General features: G+C 41.1%; 1 protein-coding gene across 1 annotated transcript in view; it reads right to left on the bottom strand.

Annotated features, from left to right (window-relative positions):
* The window catches only part of SORL1 (sortilin related receptor 1), a 208,387-nt gene that overhangs the window by 102,084 nt on the left and 85,383 nt on the right, over positions 1–20,920 (bottom strand). The window contains exons 12-15 of the mRNA XM_036745727.1: positions 14,267–14,355; positions 4,792–4,970; positions 2,595–2,781; positions 51–179 (exon numbers count right to left, since the gene is read on the bottom strand). Coding sequence (XP_036601622.1) covers positions 51–179; positions 2,595–2,781; positions 4,792–4,970; positions 14,267–14,355 — 584 coding nt within the window. The remainder of the gene's footprint in view (positions 1–50; positions 180–2,594; positions 2,782–4,791; positions 4,971–14,266; positions 14,356–20,920) is intronic.

Genomic DNA, 20,920 nt, shown 5'->3' on the forward strand with positions numbered 1-20,920 from the left:
CACCAGGTTCCCCCTGTCATACTATAAGCACTCTCATAGTACATACTTACCCTCTTGTCTTCCTGTAAGTAGAGCCAACGGGACAAGGCACGGGAGGGGAGAAGGGTTTACTGGCAAATTCAGGATCAGGAACACAAACTTCTAATGATAGATCTTCACTCATCTTGAAGCCAAAATCACTGGAAACAAGACAAAGGGTTAAGACTGAGGGGAGGGAGAGGAAAAGAGCAGGGAGGGATGAGGAAACCCATCCCTTCACTTCCTATAGTGATGCTTGAGTGGACACACAGTATGTACTCAAAAATACACTCACTCAATGAATTAACCTCCACAAGCCTCAGGTCCCCAACTCTGCAGGTACTCAAATATACACTTATTGAATTAGAATGAATGAACCTCCATAGGCCTCATCAGGCCTCTGGTCCCCAGCAATGCCAGAAACAAGACAGATGACTTTGGCCCATTAATGGACTAAATGACTGCTGAGATCATTTCCAGCTCTAATAGTCTGGGAGCAGGCTGGGGAATCCCCAAACATGGGTCTGTCTTTGATAGTAGAGCACCTACAAACTCTCATTTTCTTCATCTGTAAACAGAAGTGGGTAATGGACTAAACTATCTTTAAAGTCCCTTTCAGTCCTAAAATTCAGTAAGTCAAAGAGGATTTCTCCATAACTGTACACTAACAGAAAATTTTCTTTTATCCTTATTAAATCGACTTATCTCAACAGAGTTTCCCTATATGTGTATTAGATATGCAAGGAAAAAACTAGGTTTCTCTGCTGCCCAAAAGACAGAACCAAGGCAAAGGAGATTTGCTGCTGTCAGATTCATCTTAAAAAAAAAAAAAGGCAGGAACGTGGGCCAGATATAAATGGAAGACAAAGATGTGGCCACCTGGACTTAACTCTGGTTCTGGCTCCATTCTGCTTGTATGCAAGCCAGAGAAGATGCTAGGAACATCTAACCTTAAATGAAATAGTTATCCAAAAAAAGGAGCTCAGATCTCTAAGCTTAGTGGTAGGAAAGACTTAATCTTTCCCTGGAAGGGGAACGCTCTGGCTGGCTTTTCTCAGATGGGTGTGGTGGCCATGACTAAAGAGTTCTCTGCCTCCTTTAACAGGGAAGGAATCTGGCCACTGGCCATTCTCCAAGGTGGCAGTCTAGAACTAAGATGCCAGGAAGTGGTTGGTCCTGGAGAGATGAGGCCCAGAAGCTGGTGGCAGAGGGCAACAACACCCAGTAGAAGCGAGCACGCCCAGCAGCCATCACAAGAATAGCATTCCACCACACCAAGGAGGCACCCTGAGACCAGCAGGGAAAAGGTAACATCATGCCCAGAAGAAACAACATACCCATTAAGGAGCAGGCCCAATGAGGACAGCACAATGGCATTACTAGAAGGATCACTGGACTAGCAGCATTAGAAGAGTTGGCAGCTAGGGGGTGCGGTGAGCAGAATGTTGGGCCCGCAGTCAGGAAGATCTGAGTTGAAATCTGGCCTCAGACACTAACTGGGTGACCTTGGGCAAGTCACTTACCCACCATCCTCACCCAACTGTAAAATGGAGATAATCAGCACCTACTCCCCAGGATTGTTTGTAAAGCGCTTAGCACAGCTCCTGGTACATAGTAGGTACTACTTAAATGTTAGTTATTATCATATATGTCCTTCCCATGTGCCTCTCATGCACGACTTCTATACATACCCCCTCAGCCCATTGATATCATGTGCATTTGTAGGAGATGTAGCTCAAGTTTATGGAGGAATGGCCTATTCTGATTTTCCTCACTAAGCTCTTTCAATAAATAACTGTGCTTTGAATTAACTGTGTTTCCTGGGTGACTGGAGAAGAGAAAATACAATCGGTAAGAGCTCATGAGCCATTGCTCTGTGCGGATATTGACCCATGAGAGTAACCTGAGCCTTGGGTAGCTCTGTTAGGAGCCGTGCGTGCACGTGCATGTGTGTGTGTGTGTGTGCGTGTGCATGAGCTGGAGGAGATGTCCCAAGTGCCCTAGGCAGCAATCCAATCATTTATGTGTAAAGGTATTGTATTATAGCTATTTTTCCAATAGTTAGCAATGCTCCCCAACTTACTCATACCTATGGCATATCTGAACACTTCTCAAGAGTCTGTCATTGCTAAAAATGAATTCAGAAGCTGCGGTATTTTTATTGTTCAGAAACAAAATTCCCATTTTTTGAGCATCTAGACTCACAGGAAGGAAGATTAATGTAATTTGAAGAGCGCTGACCTTGGGACTAGGACATTTGGCCTAGAATATCAGCTCAGACACATCCTAAATGGGTAAATGATTTCATCTCTCTTGAGTTTTGGCTTCCTCATCTGTAAAATGGTCACAGAGCCGGAAGGCATCAGAGCTAAGATTTAAACTCAAGGTCTCCTGATGTCAAGTTCTTTATCATCATACCAAGAGAGTTCCTAGTGAAGACAGATGACCCCAGATGTGCACCCTCTCCCCTGCTTCACTCACACCAGGGCAGCCTGTCCCACGGCTCACTGCTCTTCTAAGATCTGCTGTGTGCAGGGTCTCTCCTTGGCCCCAGCTGATGGGCTCCTGGCACTTACCATTCATAGTCCTCCCTTGTGCAGGAACAGTTGGACACCACCACAGGCCTATCAAAGTCTTCTCCATTGAAACATGTTGCGTGTGGAGTCCTCCGTTTGAAGACAGTCTTGTGCCCCAGCAAACATTCATTCCCCCGTTCATCAGATGGTGACCACAGCTTATAGTCATTCTCGGTGCAAGGAACCCCTGCGTGGGGCAAAAAAAAAAAAAAAAGAACAAAAATCTGTAGCAGAAAGTCACCAACATGAGACGCCCCAAGTTCCTAACTCATTTGTCATCTTCCCCCCAGCCTTGCCCCACCTTCCAGTCACCCATGTTCAAAAACTCAGTTATCTCTGACTCCTCCCCTTCCTCCCTCCCCACCCCCATTTCCAGTAAGTTGCCAGTTTTGCTCACCATCCTTCTACATCTTCTGCATCTGATGTCTCCTCCCCACTCACAACCTGTTACCCTGTACAGGCCTTCATTGTCATTCATGTGGACTAGCGTGATGACCTCCTCAATGGCTACCTTGTCTCTAGTCTCACCTCTCCACAATCCACTTTCCCACATTGCTAATACACACACACACACACACACACTACTGCGCTCAAAAAAACTTTCAGTGCCTGTACAGTACCCCTAGGAGAGAAATACAAATACAAATTCTTTGTCATGGCATTCAAAGCCCTCCACAATATGGCTTCCACATATTCACTACTACTCCCTTTCACATCTTCCATGTTGCAGACAAACCAGTCTATGATCTGATTCCCAAGTTCAACATTCTACTTCCTGCCTCCATCCATTCCCAGAAGCCATCCCCCATATCTGGAATGCAGTCCCCCCTCATCTCTGCCTCTCAGAATTCAAGGTGGGCTGGAGCCAGTTCATACTGGCTCCAGAAAACCAACTGTTAAATTTTCAGCGTGAGCACTTATACCCAGGAGTTGGCTTCATGTATCACTTTATGGATTAACTAGAATTTAAAAATGTAAATAATACAGATTAAATATAAAAGGATATAGTGTGTACATTTCCACTCCTCCCCCCACCAAAAGCCAGATGTTAAACATTTACCAGCACACCCCTGCTCAGATGATTCTTCTTCCTTCAAGACTTATTATTGGGGCCACTGCTTTTATGAGGTCTTTCCTGATCCCTCCACAGTTGTTAATACTCTCTCTTTCCTCAATTTTCCCTGAATACCTTTTCATGTACATGATGTAAATCCCCTACTCTCTCTCTCTCACACACACACACACACACACACACACACACACACCATGAAATGCCAATGCCTTGAAATCAGGAACAGTCTTCTGTCTTTGTATTCTCACTACCTTGAACATAGTAGGCATTTAAGAAACGTTTGCTGAATCAAACTGAATTCATTTAGCCTCTTTGTAATGGCTACAAACCCATCAGCCAATTTAAGTCCAAGTGGACATTCTGAATCTAAGAATTCCTTAAGTATCTAAGAAATTCCCTTAGAAAATGGGTCCTTAAACTTGGGTCTATGAACCTTCTCCCCAAGGGATCTATGGAGAGATTTCAGGGGGAAATGTAAATTTTTAAAAAAAAAAACATTTTGATAACTATTTCAATAGAATTTATTTCTTTTGTGATCTTACAGATTTTATTTTATGCATTTAACAGTATTCTGAGGGGTCCACAGACTATATCCAGCAGCCAAACAGCAAACACAAAAAAGGTGAAGAACCCCAGCCTTGGTGATTCTCCAGATAACCAAACCACATGAGGGATAAAAGGAGCCTTAGAGATTATACTAATCTCTGTCTCTCTCTATCTCTGTCTCTGTCTCTCTCTCTCCCCCTCCCTCCCTCCCTCCTGCCCTCCCTCCCTCCCTCCCCATATATACAGAATATCTATATCTATGCCCTTCATTTTATAACATGTAATGGAAAGAGTCCTGGACCTGTCAGGAGGCCTGGGGCCTTTCCATGGAGGCCTTAATCTGCAGATGTTTTTTCTGCAGATTTCTGATATTTGTTTTGTTAGTTACACCTGTGATCACCTTCTCCAATCAAACAATAAGCCCCTAGAGGGTAAGGATACCCTTTTTCTGTATCTCTCTAGAGTGCCTGGTTTAGGAGGGTTCTGTACACAGCAGGCACTCAGTCAGTGTTGACTGACCCATGCAGTAACGATTACCAACATGGTGGCAACAGATGACTCCCCTGAAGATTCACTCACCTAGGACATCTGTTGTGTTAACCTGCAGGATCAGCCAGCTGTGCCCATTCTCTTTGTATGACCCAAAAATGGTGAATATGGTGCTCTTTTCTCCAGGTTCAGTGAGAAGTCCATACACAAATACAGGCTTCTCTGAGAAGCTGAACGTTTTCCAGGTCTCCCCTTCATTGGTACTGTACCTACCCAAACAAAAACAAGGAAATTCATAAGGTTAAAATTCCCTAAACTAAACAGCCTCAGGGCAGGGAACCAAGCCCAGGAAGACAGGCAGTGTTTTGTTTACTTATTACTTATTACAACAATATTAAATTTTGTCCTTGTGAAAAATTACCTGGAGGGTGAGTTCCCCACTGAGCTCATGAGGAACCTAGGGTTAGGAACCAGGACATCCTGCAATCTTTTTTTTTTTAAATCTCAAATCACATACAAAATACATCCTGTCTTCATTTTTCATATGTATTTGAGATTTTAGGCTTAGTTCTTTAGAATAAAGTCTTCTCTGATATATCCCACATGAAAATGATCTTTCCCTCCTTAGATTTCTTATATCAAATCAGCTGAACTCATCTTTTATCCTTATAACATTTTACCTCGTATCCTACTGATTGCTATATAGGTCTTGTTCATCCACCACTAGAATGTGAGCTCCAAAGACAAATTCCTTTGTTTGACACTAAAGCTTTAACAGTTTACTTCCAACCTGCCTTTGCTGGATTATTACACATCCATTACTCTCCATCACACACTCCATGGTCCAGCCAACTGGTCTTCTGACTCTAACACATACACAACATTCCATATCTCAACCCCATGACTTTGCACAGGCTGTGTCCTGCCCTCTCTGACCCCACTGCACCCCACATCTACAATGCATTCCATTGCTCACCTCCACCTCCTGGAATTCCTAACTTCCTTCAAAGCTGGCTCCAACACCACCTGCCATATGAGGCCCCTCCCGACCCCCAGGAAAAGGACCACGAAGGATGAGGCAATATATAAAATGAAATTCTGATGATACAGCGACCTCAATGAAGGAGAAAAAAGGGAGCAGGGTCTTATGCTGGATAATCATAGGCAGTATAGAAAAGAAAACCTTCCACATATAGGAATAACAGCTATTTACATTAATCCTTACTAAAGCTTAAGTCTTCTATTTAGGTTCAAGAAAATCAAGCTCACAACTATAAGACAGTGAGAAGCTGGCTACCTACTGATGTCTCCCTCATGGAAACTCCCCTGTATTTATTTTTTTTTTCTATATTTATATGTGCACATATTATCTCCCCCAAGAGAATTTAAGTTCCTTAAGTACAGGAATGGTTGGGTTTTCATTTTTGTTTCTGCAGCACCTAGTACCATGTGTGGGCACATAGTGAGTGCTTCATAAATGCTTACTGACTGACTGAGAATAATTTTGTATCCCTCAAGCACTGAGCACCGGGCCTGGCATACTAAATAGGACCATGAGAAATATATATTATATATTTGATGTATTTATAAATTATATATTATAAATTATATTTGATATATTTATAAGTTACATATCATGAATTATATTTATATTTGTAACATGTATTATATATTTATGTGTAATTTAAAAATCATATATAATATATATGTTGGAATCATTTCAAATTTACATGAAACAGTACTTTCTATTGTTCTCTGATTTTTATCCACATATAGCACCCCAGAATGGGAAGGATTTAGCTTAATCCTAAAGAACCTAATAATGGTGAGGCTCATTAGGCAATGGAAGACAGAAGCTGAAGAAATGCCTTTCTTCGAGGTTTTAGCAAGAGGATGGTTTAAAATGGAGGAGGGGATGATCTGACCTTTTCAATCCCCATCCTTGCCTGTGGTTTTGGTGAAGGCTTAACATCCACTCACATACACACAAATCTAATGAAGTCGTCTTGCTCAGCAGAAATGATGAGCAGCGTCTTTCTGCTTTGTAATAATGCTGGAAACCCAGTCTTTTGCACATTGCCTAATTATTTCTATTTATAAGTTCCTCCAACTCTAGCTAACCTCAAGAGACGAATCATTTCATTTCCCAGGAGGTTCCAGAAGGGCCCAACCAACAATGTATTAATGAGGCTAACAAGCAAATGCACGGTCAAGCACAGGCCTGTTGCTGCAAACAAAACTGCTCATTTAAAAGAAAATTATTTTCTAGAATTTCTTAAAAAAAAAAAAGGGAGGGGGTTTGTGACAACTACAGAGAGTAAAGGAAGTAATAAAGGGACCTTAACATAAGTGGAAACTATAGCTGTTATAGATTCAGCTCAACAGGAAAAAATTAATGAAAATGGAAACTAACAGAACCTTGGGAGAATGTGGCCACATCACCTCAGACTGAGTGGCAGACAAGGGTCTGACAGAATGCCTGAGAAAACAGACCCAGTGAAATATAAATCCTAAACTTAGGGATCACAGAGGCAGAGCTGAAAGGAGCCACCTAGCCCAACCCTCTCATGTTACAGATGAAGCAACTGAGGGCCAAGTGTAAATGACTTATCCAAGGTCATATCGGTGCCAAGCTGACTTTATGATACAAATAATCAGAGGCATCATTTGAATCTAGCTCCTCTGACCTTCAGAGTCCGTGCTCTTTCTATTGTATCAATACCATCTAGCAAATATCTACTATGTGTAAATATCTACTACGTGTAAGGCATCATGTTAAGTGTTAGGGATATAAAAACAGAAGAGGTTCTACCTTCTGGCCCTGAGAACTGGCTAGTTCAGTGACAAATCCTTTAGGAAAACATTCTTCCAACAGTTTAAGGAACAGATATTCTTCCAACAGAGAGGACTGGAAAATTTAACAAAGGAAAATATTCTACAAAAGAGAAGATAACCTTCAAAATGAAATTCTGATAACGCTATTTTTTTCTAACTATCACCGATGAAGAAGGGAGAAGGGGATAATATTTTATACTGAACAACACCATCCAATGCAAAAAGATTTCAAGAAGGCAGAATTTATTTATTCTTATGAAAGTTCAAGTCTTATGCACGCGTTCAAGAAAAATCAACCTCCCAAGTATGGGACCATGTGAGACATGACTATCCAACCATTCATGTGAAAAAGACCTAGGGTTTTAGTGGACTCTCAGTTCAATACGAATCAGAAGAAAAATATGGAAGCCCACAAAGTTAATCTAATCTAAGGCTGCATTAAGAAAAGCACAACACAAAAAAAAAAAAAAAGAAAAGAAAAGCACAACACTCCTGACAAAGGGGTCCCATTTTACTCTGCCCTTGTCAGACCACATCTGAAATACCGTACTTAACTCTGGGCACTATATTTTGGGGATGAATACTCACAAACTGGAGAACGCTGAGAGGCAGGTGGCCAAGATGGTGAGTTTCAAAACTCTGACAAGAGAAGGTTGAAAAAACCTGGGTTGTTGAGTTTCGGGAAGGGCAGAGGTGAATACCATCACTATCTTCAAGTATCTGAAAGGCTGTTAGGTGAAGTAGGACTTGTAGGATCAATGGGCAAAAGTTGCAGAGAGGTCGTTTGGGATTCCTGACAATTAGAACTGTCCAACGGTAACTGTTCAACCACAAATAAAGCATAGGTTCTCACTGAGGGTCTGTGAACTTATTCATTTAATATTTTTATAACCATATTTCAATGTAATTTTCTTTCTAATCCTACATATTTCATTCTACACATTTAATAACATTATTCTGAGGGAAAGGGTCCATAGGTTTAACCAAGTTGTCAAAGGGATCCATAATACAACCAAAGCTGAGCTCCTCTGAAACATGGGCTGGATTTTGTGATGTCCTCAGAGGTTGTTGTTTGTCTCTGACCTCCGTTGGTGACACTGTAGAAGGACTTCTTGAACAAGGACGGGGTGGAATAGGTAACTTGTAAAGTCTCTTATAATTTTATTTATATGACAAAGAAAACTACATAACTATGATGGGAATTTCCCTAACAAGTTCACCACTTAAGGGCATGTACAAACAGAATGGAAGGATGGGCACTTCACCAAACAGGAATGGACCCAGAATAAAGTGAGGTTTACAAGAGTACTTTCAAAAGTATGACAAGAGTAACTTTTAAAATAATTTTCAGAGCAGGAAGACAATGAAGGGAAGGGAAAAGCTACACCTTGGGGCAGAAGGCATCAGGTTGAGAGATGCCAGAAAGAAGAGAACTTTTTGATTCCTATCACACTTCTCCATCAAAAAGAATGGTCTTAAATTGACCTAAATGACTTCTACAGTCCCTTCCAATTCTGAGACTTTAGGGAAGGTAAAACAAGTCAGGCTGAAAGGAGACTGAAGCCTCAGACAGTGAGCTTCACCTAATTCTGCAAGAATACCATAACTCTGGACATAAGCAAAATTGAAAGAACAGGAAAAGGCTCAGAAGTGGTCACCAAAGCTTGTTGACTTTATGATACAAATTCATCATCACTCAAGTCTTTCGGTGTTTTGTTTTTGTTTTTTTTTGTCCCCAAGACCTACAGCAGCTCATCAAGCAGCCAGCTACTCTTTCTATTCCCCGACTTGACTTCAACAGAGGAGAACAACAGAGGAGAACAAGAAACCCCCAAAACATCCAGCAACGCTCAGAATAAGAAGGAATTTCAGAGACCATTTAGACAAGAAATCCCTTTGTATGGCCAAGAAATAATTATCTACCTAGACTGCTTGAAAACCTCCCAGCTGTTTGTTCCTTTTTTCATTGGGGACACTTAGAAAAACTGCATTATCGGAATTTCATTTTTTAAGGTTATCGTCTCCTTTGTGAACTGTTTTCCTTTGTTAAGTTTTCCTCTCTGTTGGAAGAATATCTGTTCCCTAAACTGTTGGAAGCGTGTTTTCCTAAAGGATTTGTCACTAAACTAGCCAACTCTCAGGGCCAGAGGCTAGAACTTCTTCTGTTTTTATAAACCCAGAACTTAGCTTTTATCAGAAGGCTACCTTATGGTGAGAAAGAAATGGGTTGAGTCAACAGGTTTATTTCCTGTCCTATAGTGGTACCCTTTCCCTAGCTTCCATGATGTAACAGCAAGAAATCTGGGGTCTTCAGTATCCCAACAATAGCATCTCTGGTCAAAGACCTGATGGAAAATAAAGACAGACCTATTGCTTAAGTAATTACATTGATTAATTAATTAAAACTTGAGGTGGTCTGAGTTTCTAAAATACATAATACATATAACTAAACAAGAATAAGCTTATGTTATTTTTGGTTTTTTTATTTGAACAATTGTCCCAATGTCTCATTGAATCTATAACCTATTCTTACTCTCATTCATTGGAACTGGGAACAGGTAATGGAACAACTGGTACTTTTTACGTCTTTGAGCAAAAAAATAAAGAATCCTATATTGATGATTCATTTCCTCTTTCATTTCAAATAGCTGACTGGAGACGTGGCTCAAGCTTAATAAGCATCCTGTGCTCTGTCCACAAGCACGGTTCTTGGGGACAAAAGGCAGGAAGAATGCTTTGGCATTCAGAATATAAAAAGAAATGATCACAACTGATGATTCACAGGTCAAGATTGGATTTGCCAGCCTCATCGTGAGAGATGAGAACAACTTCCATTTCTTCCCATAGAGTCTGCCTTCAGCATAAAGATATACTTAGTGATGACACTTCTGACTTGCCAAAAAATACATATATGTTCCATCTTCCAAAAAGATGGGAAGCACTTTCATAGGGGTATATTCCCAGTACCTCCTGTGAGGGTCCTAGCACATGAAAGCAGACCACTGGCTAAGGGAGCATAGATTAAAAAATTAACCCATAGCCTAAGTATCTCCCTTACTACACACAGGACAGCCATGCCTGGGGCATCCTGCTCCTCATCTCAAAACTTTAGGGAGACCAGGGGAGGTTCCACTTTTGACTAAAGCCTAAAGTCACTCCAAAATACACACCTATGAGGGCCTGGTCTAGCTTTGGAGACAGAGGCTGTGGCATCTTTGGGGATTTCAGCATAGCTCTAGGTCACTGCAGAAAAAGTGCTTGATTTAGAGACATAGAATCTTAGAATTGTAAGAGACCTCAGAGGCCATCTAGTCCAACAGAGACCTGAAAAAAAGGATCCCCTCTACCCCCAACACTATTCCTGAAAAGCGATCACTGAGCCTTTGTTTAAAGGCCTCCAGAGAAGGGGAACCTTCTACCTCCTGAAACAGTCCCTTCCAGTTTTGAATAATTCCCATTGTTGTGATGTTTTTCCTTATGACTATCGAGGCTCAATCTACCCATCTGTATTTTCCACTCATTGCTCCTTCTTCTGTCTTCTGAGGCCAAGCAGAGCAATTCGAATCCCTTTTCCTATATGACAGCCCTTCAAATACCTGAAGACAGCTGTATGTGTGTATATGTATGTATATGTGTGTGTATGCATACACACACACACACACACACACACATATATTCATATAGATACAGGCGTATGCACATACACATTTAAACACATATATACACACATAGACACATACATATATATCCCCTAAACCTTCCTTTTTTAGTTTAAACATCAGCAATTCACAATAATAAGAGGAGAGATTTGGTTTGAATAATCCCAAATAGCAGATAATCCAAAAGCCAATTTCATTTGCATCTAGGGAACATTATGGTTTGGGTTTTGTTTGGTTTTGAAAATGAATTCTCTCTCTAATGGTGACTTACTTCCAGAAATTTTGAAATGATTTTTCATACCTACAGAGCATGTGCATGCACACGCGCACACGCGCACACACACACACACACACACACACACACACACACACCCTACCTTTGTGAAGGTAGCCCAGAATTACATTTACTGACAGAAAAGTAAAAAACCCTGGGATCAAAATATTGAAATAAGAAAATTCAGAGGGAAGGTGGAAAAATATAGTACTATGTGTGCAAGTCAGAAGATCAACATTCAAATTCGGTCTTAAACACCACCTTTATGACCAGGAAGTAGTCATTTAACTTCTCAGAGTCCTGGTTTCATCACACGTAATAAGGAGTAATAACTCCTGAGCTACCAATTTCACAGGGCTGTGGGGAGCAATTACTCGGCAAATCTTAAGTCACTAGGAACAGGAGCTGTTGTTATTATCAGTATTACCATCATTGCTGTTATTATAAACCTCATGCAGAAAATTGAGAATTGACTACAAAGCAGTAATTTCTTAGGAAATCTAAAAATTCAAGTAGGACCAAACTTAATAGTACAAAGAGTTAAGGCACAGAGAAGCTATTCAGGTATAACTGTACAACTGCTGCGCAAAGAGTGGGTGGATTATAAATGTTTGTTAAATTAAAAAGATTTTTTTTGAAGCGCACTGAAATCACCATATCACAGAAATTATAACAAAAAGGGATAATGCCAATGTAGAATCATAGGACCTGTATTCAAAATCTGCCTCTTTCACTTATCCTACCCTTTTGACTGTGGGCAAAGCCAAAACCAACCTGGACCTCAATTTCCTCACCTATAAGTCAAGTCAATCGCAAGCATTTATTAAGCACCTACTATGTACCAAGTGCTAAATGCTGTAAAATGAAGGGAGAAGGAAGAAAAGGGAGGAAAGGGAGGGAAGGGAAGGGAAGGGAAGGGAAGGGAAGGAAGGAAGGAAGGAAGGAAGGAAGGAAGGAAGGAAGGAAGGAAGGAAGGAAGGAAGGAAAGAAGGCTATTAAGTGCCTACTATGTGCCAGGCGCTGTGCTAAGAGCTTTACAACTATTATCTTATTTGACACTCACAATTCTGGGAGGTAGGTGCTATTATTAATTCCCATTTTACAGTTGAGGAAATGGAGGCAGACAAAAGCCAAATGACTTTCCCAGAATCATGCAACCAGTTAAGTATCTGAGGCCAGATGTAAACTCGGATATTCCTGACTCCAAGCCCAGTACTTGGCCCCATCCAGCTGCCTTCAAGGCCCTTTCAGCTCTAAATCTCTGATCCTATGATCATTTAGTCCAACTCCTTCCTCTTCTCAATGATGAAACCCAGAAAAGGGAAGTTACTTGCTCAAGGTCACAGTGACTTTGGGGCAGAGCTGAGATTAGAAATTGGCTCTGCTGCCTCCCAGACCAGGGCTCTTTCCACAATGCCATGTTGTCTCTTGTCCCAGTCAATTCTTTTCATGATACAGAGACAGAGAGCTCCAAAAAGTATTCTTACCCTGTACCAAAGGGAGAAGAAACCAGGGTCGGAAGGAGAGCCACAGTCCTTTGCCTTTTTCTGCCATCAGATTGTGTGATCTACCCCTGCTTCGGTCCTCAGCCTCAGAACCAATCACAGGAGAGAAAGCCAAATGCTACAATCTCAGATTCCTCTTAAAAAATAAATCTATCACATCCCTCTTTGCTATCGGCCATTCTTCTAGAAGGAACAAAGGAAGAGAAAGGTTGTTTTATTTCAACCTTTCTGTTTTTTCCAGTCATCCATTCAATGGGAGACAGAAGCATGGAGGTCAGTCTGCTCCGACTGAGCACCAGCTACTGTCCTGTATTTCAGGGATCTGGAACTCAGGCAAAAGCAAAACCAAGATCAGGATATGGTGCAGAAGGTGGGGGTTATGAGGGTCTAGACACATTTTTAGTTCTCTGTATGATGTTGGGAAAGAGGCACTGGAGAGGAGACCTGGGTTTTAATCTTGGTTCTCCTAGTAAGTAGCTGTGTGACCTTAAGCAAGTCATTTCCCCCTCTCTGAGCCTCAGTTTCTTCATCGGTGATATGAAGGAAGCTGGGCTAAATGATTTCTGAAGTTCCTTTTAGATGAGAAGGAAAGAAATGTCTGTCCTTATTTCAACACCTAGATAGCAACACTTTTTTCATTCATTCAAACACTGCACAGTGTTACAACCATGTGTGCATGAAGGGACAAGTTGTCCATATTTAGTAATGAAAATTTATTAATATTAATTGTTAATATACTTTTTTATCTTCAAAAGAGTATCACATTTGTGAAGAGAGAATAAAGAGCCTTCCATGGAGTCAGGTAAACCTGGATTTAAGACCTGCCTCTGAAATATGCCAGCTGTGTGACCATGGGCAAGTCACTTAAGCACAGTTCAACAGGCTAACTTTCTAAGACTATAAAGCACAGACAAGTTATTGATCTATATAGATGGATGGAGTTTCCACACTGGGAGCATCCTACCGAAGTCCAATACCTCCAAAAGTACCACCATCCCCTCTACCATCAAAAAAGAAGAAAAAATCATATCCATTATATCATTTAATCTTCAAAACAATATTGTGAAGGAAGTGGGACAGAATTATTCCCATTTCACAGATAAGAGAAGGGAAGAAAAGTAAGCTTAAGTGAACCATCACAATTCACACAGTTAGTATTAGACGTCAGAATAGAGCCTTGAATTGTGTGTTGCGGGGGTGGTCCTCTCCTCTACCGATGCTCACTGACCCAAATGTCTAGAAAATGATTCAATGACACAAAAGAAAAAAAAAAACAGAAAAAAGTAACTTACTTCAGTTGATTGGTTTCCATCCCCTGAGCAATAGCCATAAGAATGCCTCCATGATCACCCCACGTATAGTAATGAGGTCCAGAAAGGGCCTGAGAAGAAAAAGTCAATAGGTCACTCCATTCTGTAATCAGAAGGCTAAGAATACTGGGTTTTTCAAACAACCACTAGAATCAAGACACACAAAAAAGCAATTTCAGTTTACAAGATTTAGTATATATAATAAGCAAATATGTTGAATGAACGGACATACGCGCTATCACATGGGTGGCATCTGATTTTCCCAACAACCATGTGAAATAAATGGAGAGGATACTGTTAGCCCCACTTGTTACAGATGAAAAAACTGAGGACTAGACCATTTGTGACTTGGCAAAGTCACAGCTAATAAGAAGCAAATCTAGAACCCACATCTTCTCCCTCTTAGCTCGGATCTCCTTCTATTACACAAACCTAGCTCCAAAGCTCAGAATTTGTATGTAAGATTCTAAGCAGTAATTAATCTGAAAGAGGGCCTGAAGAACATCAGCTGGAAGTGCTATCAAGGTGTGCTGTAATGGACAGGTCACTAAAGTTTTTTGAGCCTCAATTTCCTCATTTGAAAAATAGGAACACTTAATTATCTCAGTCTACTGGCTGATTCCCTACTACCTACAAACCTGCCCACGTTTTCCTCAACCTCAAAAAATCTTCACCTGATCCAACCATGCTTGCTAACTATCATCCTCTGTCTCTCCTCCTTTTTGTGGCCAACCTCTCTGAGAATCATGCTTTTCACAATCACTGCCTCTGCTGTCTTTCCTCTCACTATAATCTGGCTTTTGACCTCATTCTTCACATCTCTCCCCAAAGTTACCAATAATCTCTTTAACAGCCCAATCTAATGGTCTTTTCTCAGTCCTCAACCTTTTCAATCTCTCTTCTGTTTTTGACACTGTCAGTTACCTTCTTCGTCTTCGTAATTTCTTTTCTCTAGGTTTTAACTCATAGTTCTCCTACCTGTCTGAATACTCCTTTTCAGTCTCCTTTGCTGAATCATCACCCAAGGTCATAGCCATTAACTATGAGTGTCTCCCAAGGCTCTGTCCTGGACCCTTTTCTTTTCTCCCACTATACTATCTCACTTGGTGATCTCATCAGCTCCCATGGATTCCATTATCACCTCTACGTAGATGATTCTCAGATTTATTTGTCCCAGCCCTAATCTCTCTCCTGATGTTCAGTTTTACACCTCCAACTGCCTACTGGACATCTCAAACTAGATGTCTTAAGCTGAACATATCCAAACTGAACTCGTTATCTTTTCCCCAAAACCCTCCTATCTTCCTAATTTCCCTATTCACGTCAAGGGCACCACCATATTCCAGGTTACACTGACTTACAACCCAGGTATCATTCTTGACTGTTTACTTTCTCTTATCCCACAGCCCCCAACCCCACCCCACCTTGGTCCATAGCCAATTGTACCTTTGCAGCATCTCTCATATAGGTCTCTTTCTCTCCTCTGACAGTGCTACCACACTGATGCTGGCCCTCCTTACTTCACGTTTAAACTATTGAAATAGCCTGCTGATTGGTCTCCCTACCTCCAGTCTATTCCCAGCAACAGTCCACCTTCCACTCAGCTGTCTAAAGGATCTTCGTGAAGCACAAGTATGACCGTGTCATTCTCCTATTCAACAAACTCTAGTGGATCCTACTAACAGGAGGATCAAATATAACAAAACCCTTGGTTTGACTTATAAGACCCTCCATTATCTGGCCCCTTCCTAACTTTGTGGCCTTCTTATACCTTAGCCCCCCTTAGTGTGTTTCAGAGGCACTGGCTTCCTTACTGTTCGTCCCTTAAGACATCTCACTGCCCAACTCCGGGCATTTTTACCAGCTGTGCCCCAGGCCTGGAGCTTTCATTCTCCTCATCTCTGCCTCCTCAATTCCCTGGCTTCCTTCGAGTCTCACCTTCTACAAGAAGAATTTCTCAGTCCTCCTAAATCTTAATGCCTTTCCTTGGAGATTACTTTCAATTTGTTCTGTATATATCTCTTCATACATAGCTATTTACATGCCATCTCCCCCATAAGACTATGAATTCCTTGAAAGCAGGAACTGCCTTTGTTTGCAACCTCATCACTTAGGACAGTGCAGGGCACATAGTAGGTACTTAAATGCTTGTTAACTTGCCTTTACACATTCATTTTTTCTTGTGCAGATGTCAGGCCAAGCTCTTTTGAGTGATTATGGGATTCTTCCAATAGACTCTGCAATATTCTAAGTCTCAGTGAAATAAACCCAGTATCATTTATAACATCTGAAGGACTTCACCTTTTCAATGTGGACCCTCCATCACATCACCTTCATTACAGTGGTGAGCTTCTTTGGTAAGCACACCTTTCAGAGGGCCACCGGACAGGGTTGTTTATGCTATATAATTCAAGGAATCTTCACTGGTTTTGATGTATGGAAAAATGATATATAACAAAAGCACCTGTAAGGCAGCATTTTGTTCTACCAAATCAATGCCTGGGGGAGGGGGGGGCAGTAAGGGGGACAACCAACAAATAATCAGCACAATGAGATCTTGTGTTCTTTACATCTTTCAGTTAACTGTGAAATAGTAAAATGTGGTTCATTTTGAATATTGTTTGTCAAAGCTTCTCTGTTCCCTACTAATACCCTTATTGAAGATTCTTTAAACTCATGTACAGATAACTCTCATTAAGATTGGAAGAGTAAGCTCATACATGAACTCAGTAGTTATCAATGCTCTCTCAGCTTCTTTTTACTGACATTAATAAAGCCTAGTACTTCTTCATTCCTTTGGTATCTTCCCCTTCTTCAGACACCTCAGTGTCCTTGCACTTGTACCCCTGCCGGCATAGATTTCCTTTGTGAATACCTGGCCAATCTGCCTTCTTTTCCTATGTGTGTTCTCATTAGCGTCATCTTTACTTCCTCTGTGGCCCCATCTGGCGCTGTGTGATGTTGAAGTCAAGGGTGATGGCTCCGCTGTCCTTGATGGAGGAAAGTTTGTTAGGATTTTTGCTCATCTTTTACATCTTTCTTCTGTTTACAATTCTCTTTTCATTTTCATCCATAATTGTCCTCAGAATGACTTTGCTGGATATCTTGCCAGGTTTTCTTTAAACTGGCTTTACCCTCCACTGCTTCTCTCTTCTTTACGAGATATTTCTCATAATCATCCATCATCTTTCTTCATAAGATCTTGCAAACTAGTTTATACTCTAACCCAAGGATTGTCTCCAGCAGCCATCTATCTCCATTTGACAAATAAGTCAGATATTTGCCAACTAAGGCCCTTTCTGAGATATTTCACTCTCCTTGTGGTGGTCAATAATTCACATTGGTTAAACTTGAGAATAAAATTATTACAGCCACTTTTAATGTTATTTGTTGTCCATTTTCCATTTCCGATTTCCAACTATTTGTTTAAACCATTCAAGGTTAAATTGTTTTAATTATACATTGTTTCACTTATACATCATTTTTTTCCTAATTAGTATGGTTTTAATTACACATCATATTTTTTTCTAATTAGTATTATTATTTTTCACCAATACTGTTATTAGTTCTAGAGAGTCAATAGTCTGACTACATACAAACTGCTGATCTGGGAATAATTAACATCAATAACAATCCTTTTCCTGCCTATTAAAATGTAATCAATTTCATCCTTTAAGATATTGTTTGGTGGTCATCACGTTCGGCACTTACTGAATCTTTTCTTTAAGAAAGTATTCATGATATAGAGGCATATAGGCTTCTAGACAATCTACATCTTGTTGGCTTCTCCCATTATTCCTTCTTCCTCAACCATGTTTTCCCCACATATTTCTCCCCAGAATCACTTTTTCCCACCTTTGCATTTAAGTCATCATTTATGCAAGGACATGGACAAGAGTCACACAGGACTCTGTATCCCTCAGTTAAAACATGAGCTCTTTGACAGCAAGGACTATTTCATTTCTGTCTTTAGATCTCAGTACCTCATACAAAGTAGGCCCTGGTTAATGCTGAATTAAATTGAATAAACCTTATTAAGGTAAAAACCACAGCCCTGGGGACAGGAAGGAAAGGAGGGGAGAAGGAAAAAGAGATAAGGAATTTATAAAGAAGAGAGTCTTAGAGAGTGAGGAAGAAAGGATATAGGGGATACTGGGACCCCTGGATTTTTTGCTATGAAGCCCCTGCAGTAAGGACAACCAGAAGCAACGCCCAGAGAAGAGAGGGTGAAGGAACATCCACCTGGGCATCACATTTCTATGCTGTTCACCTCACACATACATATCACCTTCTGAAATTCTGCATACCAAGGAACAATAATAATGATAAACCCCCATTTATAGAGCACCATAAGGTTTAGAAAGTGCTTTTCTCCACATATAATCTGTGGGGGAGCAAGTGCAGGTACTTCTATCCCCATTTTGTAGATGAAGTTACTGAAGTTCTTAAACATTAAGTACTTTGGCAAAGATCACACAACTGGAAAGTAGCAGAATCAGGCCTCCTCTCCTAACTCTGCATCTGGCCCTCCTTCTGTTACATCCATATCATGACTCCTAGCTATGGGTGTTCCACAAGGTTCTGCACTAGGCCCTCTTCTCTCCTCCCTCTGTAGTCCCTCTTTAGGTAATCTCATTGGGGGCCTTCTCCAGTCATCCTGATCTATATTTGGCCACTGGACTCAGATGCGTCCGCAGGAGAAAGTGAGGCTGGTGACTTTGCACAGCCCTCCCTCACTTAAACCCAATTCACTTCAAAGTCACGGCATCATCTTCCTGGCATCATGGTCCTCTTCCAGAACGAAGGACAAACAACAACAATAATCTTGTCACCTCTCATGGGTTTAACCATCATCTCTATGCTGATGATTTCCAGGTCTATATATCCAGCCCCAGTCTCTCCCCTGAATATCATCTATTGGGCCTACTGGGGTTTTCAAACTGAATGTACCAGAAACATCTTATACTAAACACATTGTTTTTTCCCTAAAATTCTCCTCATTTCCAAACTTCCTTATGTCTTTTTTCCCCTTATTTCTTAAAAAAAAAAAAACCAAAAACCCAACCCCGTGATCCTTCCAGGGTCTGAGGTTCATAACTTCAGCATGGACTCCCCCTGCCTCACTCCACACATCCAGTAAGTTGGCAGATTTTGCCAATTCTCCCTTCACATCTTCTCTCATATCTGACTCCTTCCCTTACTCACAGAGCTATCACCTTAGTTCAGGTCCTCATCACCTCTGGCTGGTTATTTCAACAACCTCCTAATTAGTCTTCCTGCCTCAAGTCCATCACCACTGCACTGTACCCTACACGCTACTGCCAGAGTAACTTGCATTCAGAGAAGTTCTGGTCAACGAATCCCCCACTCAACCTCAGTGGTTTCCTATCAACTGTAGGATAAAATACATATTCCTCTGTTGTGTTTTTAAAGCCCTATACGACCTGGCCCCTACCTACCTTTCTAGAATCATTGGACATTACTCCTCCTACTGCACTCTATAAAGGAGCCAAACTGGTCTTCTCTCTTTTCTTCTCCATCCAACTCCTGTGTTGTGGCTTCAAAGTGGCCATTCAACGTATCCCTTCCTTACCTCCACCTCACAGAGTCCCTCTCTTCCTTTAAGTTGCAACTTGGATACAATCCACAGCAGGAAAACTTTCCAGATCACCGCAAGTGATATCACCCTCTCCACAAACTACACTGTATTTAATTATTTTGTGTGTGTATACACACATCTACATATATATTCATTAACTTTCTATTTATGCTCTGCATATTTTTTTATATATTTTTGTCTTCCCATTAGCTTGTCCTTTGTAGCTGTATCCCATCCCCGGTGCCTAGCACAGAGTAAGTCCTTAGTAAATTCTTGTTGACTGACTGACACACTGCACGGTTAAAGGTACTAAAATATGGTTCTAAAGCTATCATTCCTATATTAATATACTCTTTCATCACTTCAGCTGGTTACTGACAATCTGTTCTCAATCTTTTCTTTTAATAAAGCAGGCCTGGAAAGCCCATCTCTTCCTTGAAGCCCTCTCCAACTCCTAGTGGGTCCAACCCATCTCAAGATATAATTCTCATTCCTCCCACTCAGGCCACAAATGCAACACTAATATGTTATCCACTTCTTTACTTCAGAGTCCAGGTCTGTTTGCCAATATTATCTGTACCAGGGTTGACCCAGTTCGATGGCAAAGTTTCTCTCAGGACCAGGAGCTGCGCTGTTTTCTTCTTTGTTTCACCACACAGAAACCGACACCACGACACAATGCAAGAAGAAAAGCACGAGAATTAGAGCCGGAAGTCCTGGCTCTACCACTTAACAGTTATGTTATGTGTCAATAAACCACTCTGACCCTCCATTTCCTCATCTGAAAAATCTGAATAATAGCATCCACATTATGAACTGCTATTTGCGACAATGCTTTGTAACCACGGAGAAGTTATAATGATTAATAAGTGCTTCCTGATGAAGATGACCCTTTCATCTCTCCTGGAGTTTTGTTTTGAGGGCCTCACCTCATGAAGCCAATAACTTCATGTTAAAACTAGGCAGCTAGTGGTGCAGTGGATGGAGAGCTGGGCCTGGAATCAGGAAGACCTGAGTTCAAAGGGTGGCTCGCTTAA

This window comes from Trichosurus vulpecula, chromosome 2, assembly GCF_011100635.1.
Source record: "Trichosurus vulpecula isolate mTriVul1 chromosome 2, mTriVul1.pri, whole genome shotgun sequence".
NCBI lineage: Eukaryota > Metazoa > Chordata > Mammalia > Diprotodontia > Phalangeridae > Trichosurus > Trichosurus vulpecula.